The sequence below is a fragment of the Mirounga leonina genome, unplaced genomic scaffold (genome assembly GCF_011800145.1).
Source record: "Mirounga leonina isolate KUSES-001 unplaced genomic scaffold, KU_Mleo_1.0 Mir_115, whole genome shotgun sequence".
In the NCBI taxonomy this organism is placed as follows: Eukaryota; Metazoa; Chordata; class Mammalia; order Carnivora; family Phocidae; genus Mirounga; species Mirounga leonina.
In genome coordinates this window covers 86,570,803-86,588,355 of record NW_023270268.1, presented here as the reverse complement: position 1 = coordinate 86,588,355, position 17,553 = coordinate 86,570,803, and the positions used below count along the sequence as shown (strand labels likewise).

Genomic DNA, 17,553 nt, shown 5'->3' with positions numbered 1-17,553 from the left:
TTTCACATGCTAGCTCTCACACATACGCATATACATCTGCATGGGTGTGTGCATAAAATGTCCTTTTAAAGACATTAGAAAAATGACAAAAAGAACTAATTTTGAGACCCAAAATTTTACCTTCAGTTCACTTAAACTTTTCTGCTCCATTGATTTTTATCCACCAAATGGATATAATTTATCCTAATACCTTATCAGGATCACGGGTGGGGGTGGGGGTGGGGGTGAGGGTGAGGGTGAGGGTGAGGGACAGGATAGCCAGCAGTCTGAAAAAAAAAAATTAAATTTCTATCCAAACATATAGTCATAAAAATCTTCATACTCCTTTTGTGCATGATAAATTGTCAAGTAAGACTCAATGACAACGCATTAATTCAAGTGACTTCATTTTTTTGTAATCTTGAAAAGGTAGAAGCATCATGTAGAGTTATCTCCCCACCCTTCTCCCTACCATTTCTAATCATTCAAGAACAGAGATCTAGGAAATGGATCAATAGACTATCAGTGGTATTATGTATCATTACTTAAAGCACCATGCTAATAAAGCCAGGGTCCTAGGATTAATCTCTCTGCAAAGGCCAATTTGCTTATATTTGTCCCAAGAACCTGGACTGTACTCCTGATCACAGACAGCTTTCTTACAATGTGTCCCACCGGTCACAAGACAGGGGACTGGCAAGGTGGCAAATGGATAAAAACAAAACTATCTTCACTAATGGGGCAAAAAACCCCAAGCCCCACCTATAACGGGTTAAAAGAATCTTACCTATAAAGAAAAAAAATCATGTAATTTTTAACCCCATGTTAAACATATTTCAAGTGTCAAATATCAGAGTCATCCGATATACATTTGACTCCTGAATTTTAGAACTGCTTAATACATTCTACACAAAACTACATACCGTCAAGGCCCTGCTAATTATTACCCAATTTGTGTGTAAAACTGTTAATTCCATATAGACATCCTTTTATCTTTTTAATATAAATCTATGCACCAGTTTTTAAATATTTGTCATTTAAGTTATTTGGTTCAGAATATTGTGAAAAATTCAGCTAGTAAAATTATTCATAAAACTGTATTCTGTATTTTTTTTTATTTTTCAAACAGCCAAGTGTCCACATTTAAAATGCAGAATTTGCAAATATAGTCTAATAATCCAATTAAAAATAAAACAAAACAGGTTCCTTTAGTATCACAATACATAAAATGGTATTATAAACCCCCAAGTGGCAAGGTTAACTACATGACAATGTCAGAAGCTGTGAAACTCACTAAACCACTTAATGAATACGTCAGTTTAAAGAACATGTCTATGTTCCATAACTATGCATGAAATGAGCTTCCATTGTATTATAAAGGCTCAGCAATTCATTCATGTCATAATATGGGGTCAAGCAAGATTTTATTTTTACAGTGACAATTAAAAAATGCATTTAAACAAACAAACAAGTCCTCCCGACTGTTTAAAAACAATTCGATTTGGAGGGTAAGACATATTTTAAAACACACTGACTTACCAGATTTCAATTGTCAGGCTGCTGACTACTGATGTGAAAGTTTGTATTTAAAAATATCACAAGTATCTTTAACAGTGAAAATTTCAATGTGATAAGTTCCATTGCAAAGCAATTTTCACCTGAGTAGATTTTGAAATTTAATGCTCATGTATTTGGGGGGAGGTGGGGAAGGAAAGACCCACTTGTAGAAGATACTGAGTTTAGAGTTGATTCTTTCACACAGATAACCCAGGGAGTTGAAGAAACAGCTGCTGTGACCTTCCCAGGACATATGATGCCTTTCTCCTGGAAATTTGTTCTGACATTAAGAATTCTCAGTATCCATAATATTTCCATTTACCCATTCAAGCATAACAACCCAATTCATTCAGTTTTACACAACAGTGTCTATATTATGTACATGTTTAATTATCAATAGGAAATAGAAAATAAAAATTTACAGTGACTGAGAAAGGGTCAGAAAATGGGATAGGAAAAGTAATACTGTATAATCAGAATATCCTATTATCCTACCAGTTTTAATGACAGGGTTTTTTCCTTTATTAGTTGAAATACAAAGAAGCCATAGGGGATCCCAGGAAAATAACACTATGTATCAGAAAATTCAACGTGCTCCACCATCAGGATTTCCATCACACATTTAATTTCTTCTGTACAATTTTTATAAACGTGTTTTTCTTTTCAAAATCATCAGATTTCCAGATTAAATTCAGCACTACACAGTATGCCCTTGAAGTAAAATGAGGTTACCTGCTTTATTTGGATACCAAGTTCCCTTCCAGACAGCATTAAAATAAAGACAAGACTACACAGATAAAATCCAGTATAATTCAAATCCAACAATGAAAAATTTCCCCCATATTGTTGCAAAATTCGTTCTACTGAAATGCTTTGCTACAATAATAAAAAGCATACATTACATATAAAAGATACCAGTGTACTAAAAAGTGACAGAAGTGGACTAGCAAATCCTTCAAAGCACATTATTATATAAATGACTAGCATTTAAAAACATTTCTCCTATAAAATGTAGGTCATATACATTTATAAATTGGCGGTTTTATTTCTAAAGCAGTGATGTGTGTGTTCAAATAGCTGTTCTGTACAGTATAATATCTACTCGATTCAAACTACAATAGGTTTGTCTTTCTTTGTATTGAAGTTGAATAAATTCATCTGATCAGCTGAGAAATCAAGCTCGAAAAATAAGTATCTAAAAATCAAAGTAGAAAGTAGTTTAGAATTATTGAAATGTAGCTATGAAATATGAAGAGAACTATTTCACAATGGAGCTGAAGTCACCTCAAAACTTAATGGGCTTGAATCTAAAACAGAAACAAATATTAAAATCCAAAGCAAACCACAAAGTTAGGTAGCAGTACAGAAGCAGGAAAAAAAACAAAACAAAACAACACACCCCCTTCCTTCAGTGTGATGGGCACTAAGTTTTGCGGTCTTCCTCCATCTTGCAGAAGAGTGGTAAGGCCATTCAATGCTTAGTGAAAGTGAGTACAGATGAAGTCAGATTTAGCCTGTCTCCCCTGCAACTTCAATTATGCTGTGTAAACAGTGTTATGTTCCAATAGGAGGAACAATGGAATTTGCTTATAAAAACTGATTAAAGATAATCATTATTAAATGAAATAAGGATAATAACTCTGAAATGTTTTTAGAACTTTCCTGATGCTACTTGTAAAGTTAGCACTGCTATGTATTATTGCTTACATACAGTACAACATCATATGCCTTCTAACATAAAGCAGTTATGATTTGTTTGTACATATTTACAGATTCTTAAAAACAAGCTGTAAAAACATTACATACTTTCAGACAATACAAATTAGCACATTGGTACTCACTTCAAAACAAATGGAATGCATAACATTAATAAACATCATAAAGGAAGACTCACATAAAAGTCCTTGATTGTCAAGACACGTTTATATATAAACTCTAACTGTGCAGAATTAAAGATTCAATCATAGGTACATCCTTATTTGATGAACCGTATTTACAGCATGGTATTGCATAAAAAAATAAAATAATGTTTACAGGGTTTTACTTTTTTATCCATTGGATTAAAGAAAGCAACAAACACAACAAGAAATGTTTGTCTGCTTTAGTTTTGTTTCCTACCAAAGTTTAAGTGAAAAAAGGAAACATACGGTTTTATTTGCAGAATATAGCAAAAACAACTGGAAAATTATTTCCCTGAAATAAAGCAATTTGAAACGGAAAAGGTTTAAATTAAATTGCAGTGTCAAAAAGTTTCTCATTGATTATAATAGTGCTTCTTCAAGTAATTATACTGTGAAAAAACAAGTTCTAGTTTAAGATGTTCTATGTCTAAGAAATGTAGTACTACAGTAATGCCTACTTTTAAAGTTTCCCGGCTTTTTTTTTTTTTTTTTTAACAGCCCTTTAAAAACTCAAATTGATAAAATGAAGGAAGTGGCAAAAGATCTAATCTAGCTGGCACTTTGCAAGTTTCTCTCCCCTGTGGAAATGAAAGCCTACCCTGAGCACAAGACCTTTTTTGCCTCTCAGCAAGGGAAAATTACCCGACCACTGATAGTCCTTAGCCAGAGCTAAAAGGATGGGTTTCTACGGTATCAAGTAGAAGATCTGCAAGTAGATCCAAAAGATTTAAGAGCCACTCAAATATTCCGAACCAAATGAAATATGTGTACAATAAGATGTTAAAAAAAAAAAAAAAGGCTTTTAGAAGATGTTCAACAGGTATTACCTCATCTAACACAATCTGTTTCCAATCTTTAAACGTGAGAGTAGGTCCTAAGTGAAAAAAGCATACCTTACTCACAAAGACCAAAAAGTTCAACGGCATAAGAGCATATTTTAATAGAACAATTTGCTCACTGAGAGAAATGAGAAACACAAATTGCAAAATGGTATCTCATATCCTCAATATTCCGATCTACAGTAGCACAAAAGGCTACTTACTTTTACTATTAATGCCCGGATAGAAATGAAGTAACTTTCTACACCCAAGTGGGGAAACCCAAACTGCTGAGATGTTTATCATATGATGATAATACAAGGTAACTCTGGTAGGCATTTAGAATTTCACAGTTAAGAGAGCGATGAGTACTAAACTTAAATGGTGAGTCAGTAAGTTATGCTGAAGTATCACTTTTCTCAAAAATGCTTACAATGTGGTAGAAAAGTCTGCCATTATGTAGATTTAAAGAAATGTGTTGAAGACAGGAATGCAACACCTGAATTTCTGCTTGCATAACTACCATTTGCAAAGGCCTTCCTTCCTTAGCTTACCCTAACTGCTCAGCAGTAGAGTCCCATTCTAAAAACTGTGCCGGTGATGTTAAAACAAACAAACTGTATACTGTACCAAGAACTACATCAAAGCTGTTAATAGAACAAAATTTTTGATCAGGCTCAAAATAAAAAACCAACTCAGGAAATAAATGCCTATTATCAAATAGTAGTATGAGAAAAATACAAATGCCTGAATAGGATGAGCACAGTTCCATCTTTAACATCTCACTTGAACAAAGCCTTCTTGCAATTGTGTGATGTGTAACACAACACACACCATTCTTAAAAGTCAATAATGGCAGAACTTAAATATCTACTTCAAAGAAGTCTAAAATTCTTGAAAAATCTGGCAGCAAAGAAAGCTGTCAAATAGGAAAATTAATATTTCAAGCAAAGCTTAATAACCAAAGTACAGAGAAACCACATTAAACATAATTTATACTCATTATCATAAAACACCAAAATATTCAAAATAAATGTAAAAGATGTTAAGGGTGGATATTTTCTTTGTTCCCTTTCTTTATGAGAACACTCTTCGGATAACATTAAATAAAAGAAAAAATAATTTAAACGTATAACATTCTATACTGAAATAAAGACTGCAGATCTATAGGGCCAATATAAAAGTTAAAGTGGAAATTAGCAACAGTAAAGTTTTACCTTCCAAGGATATTAATTTTAGATTATCACTGGTGCTACATCAGAATGTGCATTGTGACAAAGTTGTTGGAAATTAAAATAAAAAGTTGGAACAAATTAAAGAGCACAGTAATATCAATAGAACTAATGTTATTTTCCAAAAATTAAAACTGTCCATGTGTAACTCAAACCGTCATTTTTTAGAAAAGTATATATACGTGTTTATATAAAAGCACTATTTATTGTACCATGCTGTATTATTTTAAGACAAAGTATAAAAAAAAAAAACATTCGTGGTATAAGGATAAAGTCTGTAGTTTATTTAGATTTTGAAATGCAACAAAAAGTTTCCGATCACTCATCTAGCTGAAAAAGAAATTGTAGTTACTAGAATTAGTAAACACTTTTGGTTTGTAAAATTGTAATGAGCAGTGTTCATTAAAAAGTAATTCAAGATAAAATAAGCAATTAAAATGCCCATTTCTTTAGTTTCTCTGGATACTGTTTAATTATCCAATCTATCAAGATTCTAGAAAGAGAAGGATTAAACCAGGTTTTACAGTTCCAAAGATACCCAATTTCCTTTTATTGCCAAAAATTAAAATAGTCAATTATGAGATGATTATGACACAACCATATCAAACCTAAAAATCTAATTTTTTTTTTTACTTTGAGAAATCAAAAATACCAAATAGATTCTAAGTGCTCTATGTTAACTGAAGTGTATATGTAAAGTAAAATACAATTAAGCTTTAAAACGTGGAATATACATTTTGTGTAAGCATTATGTTCTTGGGAATGTAATCTACAGAATATCTTTTTACTAAAACTTCAAAACCTTGATACCTGCACATGAAAAATCATAAAAAATATCTAAGTACAACTGTACAAAGAAACTGACACCAATATGCATACTTCCATAGAGAAGTGAATGCTTCAACAGTTACGTATTTTGGTAAAAGTTTTGAAAGTATGCATATTTTAAAAGTAATTAGGCCTTTAAATAGTGGAGTCTTAGACTATCAGATTTTTATTACTTTTTTTCTCAAAAAAAAAAAAACCATGTCAATATAATGCAAAATGAAAATCAAGGGTATATGGCATATCATTCTTTTTAAAAGGTGGTTTCTTGGTTTCTTTTTTCCCCCCTATAGGACACACTAATTTATTTAAGCCATAATCTCTTGACATTTAAACTTTTAAGTTCACTCTGTCTGTAAAGTATACTCAGATTCCCTGCTGAAGTGCAATGACTATGCTGAAAAACTTAGAAACAGTATGAGTAAATTTCACACAATTACTAATCTCCTCAGAATGTACAACGTTATCGGTTAGGAAACGAGTGTGCGAAAGTCTTTTTTTTCCTTTTAAACTCGGTGTAGGTGGAATAGCAAGTTTCTGTTCTAAAACAAGTAATGCATTGCTTCTATAAAGGTGACAACATGTAAGGCAGTTCAAAGAATGCTGACTAACCAAACAAAATGCAGTTATTGGATTATCGTGCTATTCCTATCAGCTTAACTTGTTATAACGCATTGCTCTTAAGTCTGTACAGCACTCCATTTTACACAGAGTAACCCCACTCTTGATCAATCTGTTCTAAAGTGCCAGTATTATTTACACATCTGCTTAGCCGAACGTCTGGCTGGTTGTGGCGTCAGGTGAAGACGTCATCCCAGCTCTGTTATCATTTACATTCACCAAGGGGAATTCTGGAAATTCAGCACTTGTCCCTGGTCCCCGGAGGTTCACCTGTCCGTTGGCAGTGCTAAACTGAGTAGCTATTCCAGCTCTTGATCCATGATACGGAGCACGGAAGGGCTGTTCGAAGGAGCTCATTTGGTAAGCTTGGTGGACAGGCTGAGCCTCAGCTTTTTTCTGAGAAGTCACTTGATCCAAAAAGTCCTGTGTTGACGTGGCAGAAGCATGGTTTGTCTCATCACCTGAAAAGGGAAACGAGTGCTGTGAATCACCAACTATTAGTCCAAAGTGGGACTTATCTGGAGTTGTTCTTAGTGGAGAATTCATTCCTGATCGAAAGCTGTTGATGGGCATGGCTGCATAGACTTGCTTGTCTATGGAAGAGAATGCTGGCTGATTTGGAAGGGTCTGGTTATCAGTCACAAAGTTAAGGCTCGGGCTATTCAAATAGGCATCATTTTGGCTAGTTCTGTCCAAAGCCTGCTGCAGAAACTTTGAGTATTCCTGCAACATGTTGGCTTTATCTGATGAGGATGCTTGGGAGCTTGATCCAACATTCTCTGCCTGGGTGACCTCGGGTACTTCTGAAGAATTTATTGATATGCTAGAAGTCACCTCAGTGTCCGCAACACTGAATGATATCTCATGCTGTCCATTGGCTTTGTGGGAGTAATGATCCAAGAGAGTCTGCAGTACCTCATCTGGAATAACATTTTTGTCGTGGTTACTCTTAATCTCCACATTCAATGCCTGTGAATCTAGTATGGACGCTGTGGTACTTTCATCAATGACACTTGCCACAGCCGCTTGTGTCACGGAAGGCTGAGAAGCTATGGTACCCACATTCAGCGCATATTCCCTACTATTGTTACTTGCTGCTTGAAGATACCGCTTCTTCTTCAAAAACTGCATGGCATCATCATAATTAGTGCTACTGTGCACAGGTTTACTGGGCCCCTCCTGCAAATTATCAACCTGATCGATGTCAGCATTGCCTTCTGAGTCCAGTAAAGCTTGTTTATCCACAAGTTCAAAAGCATACTTTGAAACTTTGCTCTCTTCATATGTGGATAAAGGCGAAATTGTTTGATTTTGCTCCAGTGGCTGTTTCAGACTTCTCTTACTGTTAATTTTTTTGAGAACCAACTTAGGTGGATGTATTTCTCCTGATGCATCTTCTAAATGCGATCCCCCAACTGACGAATGTGGCATTTCAACAGCATACTCCGCTACCATATACTCATCTTTTACTTTAGTACTTGAAGAATAAAGAGGCAAGTAATCATTTTTGTCTTTCTTCAGGTCAGATTTGTCCAAAGCACTCTCTTTGTCCATCCCAGATGATTTTTTCTCAGTTTTCTGCCTTTTCTTTTTTGGCAGTGAGCTATCTTTTGGTGATGTAGAAAAGCCAGAATCTTCCTCAGATGTCAGAAGGCCACCTTTGATGGCACATCTGTTTAGTTTTTTGTCATGATTTTCATGGCACATACGTTTATGTTTCAATACACGATCTGTTCTGGAAAAATACTGTCAAATTCAGATTTTGGCAGTCAGTTTTTTGTTTTAATTTGTGTTTTTTCGTCAAGCAAGAAAAGAAAAGAAAAAAGGAATTAATATAAAGACAGATAGAAGTATAATAATATAAGCAATTCCATACTAATTTGTTGAGCCAGGTGTCTATTGTAAGTCTAATCAGCAGCAGCTGGGAGTTCTTCAAACAGTTCTAGTAACATTTTCTAATTTAGTTTAATAGAATTATCTTATAATTTAATTAGAAGAATTTCAATATCAATCATACTGCAACAAAGTGATTTAAAAAAAAAAAAAACCCCAAAAACAAACATTTCAAACCACCCCTTACCTGTAAACAGTATTCACACTGGTAAGGTTTTTCTCCACTATGAGTTCTCTTATGCCTTTCCATGTGATATTTTTGTATGAATCTCATACCACATTCATCACAGCGAAATGGTTTTTCACCTAGTACATGATACAGAAAGTTTAAAACAAAACAAATATTGTAAAATAATGAATTACTTTACAAGAATCTCTACATAAATGGCTCTTAAAAACTGTCATACTTTGCTCTTTTTAAATGATAAAAACTCTGCTCCTATATTAAATATAACTTCCAATTTAATTTGCAAAAAATATTTTGCTCTACAAAAATAAAAGATTGGCATATGCCATTGGAAAGAAAAGGCTGAAGGCAGGCATACTCAATTTCCCTACCTTTCTATTATGTGTGTACGTAACATACTCTTTCCAATCCAAGGAGACCAGGAGTACCAGGAACTTACAGCAATGTGAACCTGTTTCAGTAGAGTAGCTGATGCTTTTTATCTTTTTTATTCAGTCATACCAAATAATACTTGAGAAAAGTTTTTGAAAAAAGAAAATGTTACCCATATATAGTCCAACACAATTCCTGGGTACACCTTTTCAATTCTTCACTTCTTTTCAACAAATATTTGTGGTTAAATGAAATCTGAATCCTAGGAAATATTCTTAAAAATCTAATTTATTAAAACATAAAAAGAACTTAAATTAGAGACTAAGTTTCAAAAGGTTTGTTTATACTGATCCTTTTTCTCAACTCAAACCAGCACTACTCATGTCCTTTTGGGGAATGAATCAAACTGAGTACTGCTAATCAGACACACAACTCCTGCCCGATCCCCTCCTTTTTATTTTTAAAGTTTCATAAGGACTGATTAGCTATAAGGAACCATTACTGTGGAGATCTAAAATAGTTTTTACTGATAAAACCACAGTAAACAGAAGGGTGTGACAGTAAGTTCTCTTGAATAATACTTTTCTGGGAAGCTACCGTTACATACATTCAACAAAATCTTACTGAATACTTGCCCTCTACCCATAGCCCTGCTGTAGAGGTTAAAAGTGTAAGATTCGTTACTTGGCTTCACAGAGCTTATAATGTTATTGGGAAAACAAGATACACACATTATAAAGAGACAACTAATAAAACTACGTCCAGCTCTGGTTTACCTGTACAACATTAGATCTCACTACCTCTCTTCTTAAAACTTTTCTTCCAGGCAAATCAATATACCTACCATCTTGTGCTTTTCTACCTCTGCCGCAGATTCACACTGCTCCTTCAGTCAAGAATGCCCACCTAGGGGCACCTGGGTGACTCAGTCGGTTGAGCATCCGACTCTTGATTTCGGCTCAGGTCATGATCTCAGGGCCGTGGGATCGAGCCCCACTGCGGGCTCCGTGCTCAATGCGGAGTCTGCTTGAGATTCTCTCTCCTCTCCCTCTGCCCACCCCTCCCCACCCCCCAATAAACTCTCTAAAAGAAATAAATAAAATTAAAAAAAGAAAATGCCCACCTCTTTGTGTTCAAGGTGCCACATTTCCTTCAAGTCCCAACCCATATCCTCTGGGATCCTTTGCCCTACTCTTCCAGGGGAAAAGTATCGTTTCTAAATTTCCACAGAACTTCATCTGAGCCTCTTCTATAGCACTCATTACTATCACTGTCATCTCAGTAATTATTTTGTACATCTCTATTCAACTAGATCACATTTCTCTTGCTCCAAATCTGAGTCAAAATTATCTTTACATAGCTCAAAATACTTTGTACAATTTTTAAATGCCAAATGAATGGCATAAATGATTATTACAGTGGATTATTACTGGGAAAAATGTTACTGAGCTGGTATGATTTGGAAAAGCTTCTTGCAAGTGTTAGAATTTAAAGTGAATACACTTTTAAAGAGACTGTGTATGTGATTAAAGCCAAAGAAAGAAAATGTAGTGGAAAATAACAAAGAAACTAAGAATTTAGTTACTATAAAATGTCCAGGAGAAATGGTGCCTGAGAATTTAATTTGGTGACAATTACTTGAAACTTTCAAGAATGTAACTTCTGTTTAAAAAAAAAAAAAAAAAGTGACTTCTGTAATTGCTATGGAGTTACCAAATTTTAGGGCTAAAAGAACCACAGAGACCCCAAAGGCTGATGTTGGTGTGGCAAATGGCTCTAAGCATCCACCTAGATTTCAGGACAGAATAGTTCCACGTCTGTATACTGGGGTTCAGAGGCTAGAATGAGAGCTTAACATAATTAATCAAGACCAATTCACTTATTTCACAAAAAAATACTGAAGTCCAGAAAAGTTAAGGCACTTGGCCAAAGGGTTAGTAAGTGAATAACTAATGAAGCAATGGAAGCTGGTAAAAAAAAAACACTTTTTTTTTTTTTCTGTTTAGAATGCAACTTTCTTTTTCTTTTCTTTTCTTTTTTTAAGAAGACCACTTATTAAGAAATTTGGGGAGTGAAAGAAATGAAGAAAAGGAGATGAGAAGTAATAATTAGGAGGCAATCCATTCAAGAGAGCAAGTATTGATAAGGATGGGGAAACTGATTTATCTGAAGCCAGAAAGGAAGGAGCCAGTGAAGAAGAGAAATGAAATACTAGATTAAACTGAAATATTATGGTTAATAATCAAAAGAACAAGATCTCAGAGGACCTACGATGAAAAGGGAGAGTACAGGTTATATTTTAGAAAAAAGTAAATAATACTTCCATATTTTGAAATAGAGAATGTAGATGATAGAGCTTATCAAGGTCAGAAGTTACAGTCATTTTTCAAAAGTAGTATAGGATAGAGGAGAAAATTAGTGAACTGATTAGAATTCAATTAATTCTGCATAATATTCATGGACTAGTAAACTCAGTATTGTTTAAGATGGTTCATACTCTCCAAGTAGATCTATAGATTTCAAAGCAGAAATTGAGAACCTAATCCTAAAATTCATTTGGAAATGCAAGGGATACAGAATAGCCAAAACAATCTTGAAAAAGAAAAACTAAGACTCACACTTCCTAATTTCAAAACCTACCCACAAAGCTACAGTAATTAGGAAGATAGGCGGTAATGGCATAAGGATAGACATATATATCAAAGAACAGAATTGAGAGTTCAGAAATAAACCTTTACATTTATGGTCAACTGATTTTCAACATAGGTGCCGATACACTTCAATGGGGGAAAAATACTCTTTTCAACAATGATGCTGGGGCAAATTTGATACCCACATGTAAAAGAACAGAGTTGGACCCCCTACACCTCAACCATATACAAAACTTAACTCAAAATAGATCATAGGCCTAAATGTGAGAACTAAAACTATAAAACATTTAGAAGCAAGCATAGAAATATCCTGACCCTGGATTAGGCAATGATTTCTTAGACATGACACCAAAAGTCCAACCAACCAAACAAAAAATACAATGTAGTTCATAAAAATTAAAAACGTTTGTTCTTTGAGCACCTGGGTGGCTCAGTTGGTTAAGCAACTGTCTTTGGCTCGGGTCATGATCCCGGGGTCCTGGGATTGAGTCCCACATCGGGCTCCCCCTGCTCTGCGGGGAGGCTGCTTCTCCTCTGCCTCTGCCTGCCACTCCCCCTGCTTGTGCTCTCTCTGTCAAACAAATAAATAAAATCTTAAAAAAAAAACACTATCAAGAAAGTAAAAAGGAAGAAAGGTAGCTGCTGTGGGAAATAGTCTGGCAGCTCCTCAAAATGTTAAACATAGAATTACTACTATATGACCCAACAATTCTACTCCTATGTACATACTCAAGAGAAAACAGGGACTCACTCAAACAGGTACTTGTACCCCAATGCTCACAGAAGCAGTATTCACAACACCCAAAAGATGGAAACAACCCAGTGTCCATCAGCAGATGAATGCATAAATAAAATGTGATATATACATACAATGATATATTATTCAGTCATAAAAATTCTGATACATGCTACAACATGGATGAGCCTTGAAGAAATTATGCTAAATGAAAGCAGCCAGACATGAAAAGGACAAATACTGAATGATTCCACTTAGATGAGGTACCTGGAGCAGGCAAATTCAGAGAGATAAAAGTAGAATAGAGGTTACTGGAGACTGGGAGAGGGAGGAAAGGAGTTACACTGTTTAATGGTTAGAGGTTTTACTTGGTCACACAATACTGTAAATGCACTTCGTGCCACTAAATTCTATGCTTAAACATGATGAAAATGATAAACTTCCATGTTATTTTTTTTTAAGTGAAAAGATAGCCTAGGGAATGGGGTAAATTATTTGCAAATTATATATCTGACAAGGTATGTACATCCAGTTTATGAAATGAACACTTACGTTAAAGAGACAAATAATCTAAGAATAGGCAATGGATCTGAATAGACATTTCTCTGAAGATATGCAAATAGCCAATAAGTACATGAAAAGATGCTCAACATTATTACTCATTAGGGTAACGCAAATCAAGACCACAATGAGATACCACTTCACACCCAGTAAGATAGTTAAAATAAAAAAGACAATCACAAATGTTATAGCATGGATGTAGAGAATCTGCCCATATTTTCAAGACCCATTTGCGGTTTCATCTTTTACATTAAATCTGACACATTTTGGGTTCATCCTGAGGTCCAGATGACTATCAGTTTTCCCAACACCATTTACTGAGAAGTTCTACTTTTTGTGATCACGTCTTCATCAAAATCATATGCTAATAATTTCCATGGGTCTATTTCTAGACCTTCAATTCTATTCTATTCCACTGGTCTGACTATCATAAGCCAGAATGAAAACGTTTTATGACTTTATTATACACTTTATCATCTGGTAGAGCTAATCCCCATCATTGCTCTTCTAGTTTGTTTTGTTTACCCACTTTCCATATTATTTCAGAATTATCTTGTCTAGTATTTGGGGTGGGGGAAAGGGAGTGCTGCCTGAAATGTTTATGTTAACTTACAAAAAAGATATCCTTTATGATGCTGACCATTCTCACCAAAAAAGGGAGGGGGACATGCCCTCCTCCCAATTACCCAAATTTGGTTTCTTGTCCTCAACAGTGTTTTAATGATTTCTTCATATGGGATTTTCCATATTTCTTGTTGTTGATACTATAAATAAGGTGTTTTCTTCTATCTTCTACTGTGGGTGTATACAAAGTATATGGTTTTCTACTTTACTAAATTTATTAGTTTGCAATAATTTTTCAGTTGACTCTCACGGATTTTTCAAGTATAAAATAATGTTGGTTGCAAAAATAGTTTTTTTGCCTGTAATATTTTTGTGTATTTTTGCTGGCTACTATTCTCAAACATTATATTAAAAAGTAGTGATAATGTGCTCTACATCTTATTCCTGACTTTGGTACTTTGGGTTTTTTTTTTTTTTGAATAAAAACAAAAAATAAAATGACTGATACGTATTTCACTAAGAAAAATAAACACTTAAATGAAATTTCTTTAGAAGAAAATCCCTTTATTGTTTTTCCCTTTGAGGGCCAGGGCCCCTCTACTAAAAAGAAAACCTATATAGCATTTGAGTGATTTTAAGATCAAGAAGAAAAGCTTACTTGAAAAATAACAAGAAGTTTGTAAATACTACTTAAAATTCAGGAAAGCAGTAACATGGGGAGGAAAAAACAAGGTGTTCCACTAATGGTAATCTCCAATACCCAAGAAGCCTGGGGTTTCTCTTCTGTTACCCACTGAGACCACAAATTCTTCCTACTGTGATGTTTCTCTCTAGTAATTTTAACACTGTTCACATTGAGCTACTTACGGGTAAGAATTCTTACTCTAATATATGGGTAATTACTGTGGCAAATTATATACAAGTGATAAGGACATAGTCTTTATGCATAAACTAGCCCACTGTGGCTTGATATACTAATCTGATTGTTAGCAGTTTCAACTATGCTGCTTCCTCTTCAAATATTCCAATCTGGCTTTTGCACTTACTTCATCAAAATGGTACTTGCACATCACATCCTGCAAATCTTTTCAGTTACCTTAGTAGACCTCTCAACAGCATTCAACTCAAGTGATCCCTTTCTTTTTTTTTTTTAAACTCATTTTCCCCTTAACTTCTATGGCAGCCATGCTCCTGCAGCTTCTCCGACTATTCCTTCTTGGTGCTCTTCCCAGCTCACCTTCCTCCCTCCAACCATGGTATATTTTAGTTCCTCAAGGCTTCTTAAGTTTTTTGCTTTTTCTTTCTTTTCCTTGGCAAGAGGGGAAACTCATCTACTTCCATAGCTTTAATTATACTCAAATCTGACCTCCAAATCCACATATCCAAGCTGTGTACTGAACAAACAATCCACTTCAATAACACTTGGGGATCTCAGATAAATCATACCCCACACTAAACCTGTGATCTTCAAGCCCCAGCCAATCCTTCCCCAGATTTCTTATTTATAATGAATGGCACTCCTATCCATCTAGTTTCACAACCCAGAGGCCCACACAACTTTTCTTCATCTCCTCTCCATATTCAACTAATTAAAAGGTTTCTATCTACTAAATACCTGCGAGATCTCCCCACTTCTTTCCATTTCCCACTGTCATCAATCAAATTCAAGACACTATCATACCCTGGACTAGACTATTCTATAATATCCTCCTAATAGCAGTCTCTCTGGGATCCACCCTCGTCTCCTTACAATTCCATACCACTTCCAGATTTTGTTAATGTAAGTAAATCTAATCATCTTTAAATACTATCCCTGGCCTTCCACTGTTCTTAGAATTAAAAAAACAGAAAACACAAAAACTGGGTCCTGCCTTTCTCTCATGTCTGATCTTTCTTCACAATTCCTCCCTTTACTTTCTGAGCTCTAATCAAAGTGGCCTTTTTGTAGTTCCTAGAACTATCATGTTTCTCTCCTCTAGGATCATTTTCTCCTAAAATTCCTCCCCCAAACCACTTCTGTTAATGATAGTGAATTGCAAAGTGCTATATACTCTAGAAATGGTATCTACTGTTCTGATTAATCAGATGAGAGCGGCAATTATTTTAATAATGAAGTCTTCATAAAATCTAGGTCAAAAATACTTATGATAATACTTGACCTATGACAAAGTTCACACGGCCTATCTAGTAATACATACTGGACAACAGAAGGAATCATCCATCTTTAGTAAATCATAAAAAAGGGTAGGTATAACAAAATTTACAACAATAATAAGTATTACACTAACCAAAAAAGATCTGGCACTATTGTGAGAAGCATTATAGGTACTTAAAAATACAGGTTCTAAAGCCAGACCAGCTGGGTTTTAATGCTGGTCCTCAGCATTTCTTAACTGTGAGAAATTGAGCATGTTATTTAAACTCTTAAGACTTGATATTCTTATCTGTAAAGTAAAAGTATTAATAAAACATACCTCAGAACCAAACGTTAAATGAGATAACCTGTGGGAACTAATTTAAAAATGAAACCTGGTACACTTTCATAGCTCAATAAATGTTAGTTATTAAAAATAGAAATGAAGAGGCTAATAAATAAATGATTATCATTATATTTACATATTGAGTACAGTTACAACCCACTGGCTGGACTATATATCCCAAATGTTTAAAACATCCTTAATTTAGGGGCGCCTGGGTGGCTCAGTCAGTTAAGCGTCTGCCTTCGGCTCAGGTCATGATCTCAGGGGTCCTGGGACCGAGCCCCACATCGGGCTCCCTGCTCAAAGAAGGCCTCTGCTTCTCGCTCTCTTCCCTGCTTGTGCTCTATGTTTCTCTCAAATAAAATCTTTAAAAAATAATAAAATCACTTGTTTAAAAAAAAAAAAATCCTTAACTTAGACAATAGATTTTGGAAAAGGGAAACATGGAGGATTATTGAAATAAATACATGGGCTAGTAATCACATACTCAGTTATTTGCTTAAAACTTTAGAGAATTTAGAAAATATATCTTTGGCATACAGTCCTTCTAGGAAGTTATGAAGATCATTTATCAGTCTAAGAACGCATATACGAGCATACCTCAGAGATACTGCAGGATTCAGTTCCAGACTACCACAATAAAGCAAATATCACAATGACATGAGTCAAATGAATTTTTAAATTTTCCAGTGCATATAAAAGCTGTATTTATACTCTACTATAGTCTATCAAGTGTGCAATAACATTGTGCCTAAAAAAAGCACATCCCTTAATTTAAAAACATATTACTGCTAAAAAACGCTAACCATCATCTAAGCTTTCAGCAAATTGTAATCACTGATCACCATAACAAATATAATAATGAGAAAGTCTGAAATACTCCAAGAATTACCAAAATATGACAGGGACACGAAGTGAGCAACTGCTATTCGAAAAATGCCGCTAACAGACATGCATGATGCAGAGCTGCCTGTACTATGCCGGAAACTATATTCTATAGGAAATAATCTGAGACTAAACTACAAACAATGAAGTGTAAATTAGGTCATTACATAAAAACTGTGAAGCTGCCACAGTAGCATGAAGACATGTCAGTTAAATCAAACTGACAAAAAGAAAAACAAAAACCAGAAGTCTTAAGTTAACTAACAGAAAAAGTAATTTTTCTTGGTAGCA

General features: G+C 34.7%; 1 protein-coding gene across 2 annotated transcripts in view; it reads right to left on the bottom strand.

Annotated features, from left to right (window-relative positions):
• Positions 1-2,138: 2,138 nt before the first annotated feature.
• The window catches only part of ZNF148 (zinc finger protein 148), a 119,912-nt gene continuing 104,497 nt past the window's right edge, over positions 2,139-17,553 (bottom strand). Inside the window, exons 7-8 of one of the 2 annotated variants that reach the window (XM_034999979.1) lie at positions 9,014-9,132; positions 2,139-8,679 (exon numbers count right to left, since the gene is read on the bottom strand). In XM_034999979.1, coding sequence (XP_034855870.1) covers positions 7,081-8,679; positions 9,014-9,132 — 1,718 coding nt within the window. In that variant the 3' untranslated portion in view covers positions 2,139-7,080. The remainder of the gene's footprint in view (positions 8,680-9,013; positions 9,133-17,553) is intronic. The other variant, XM_034999980.1, reaches the window with a different exon arrangement.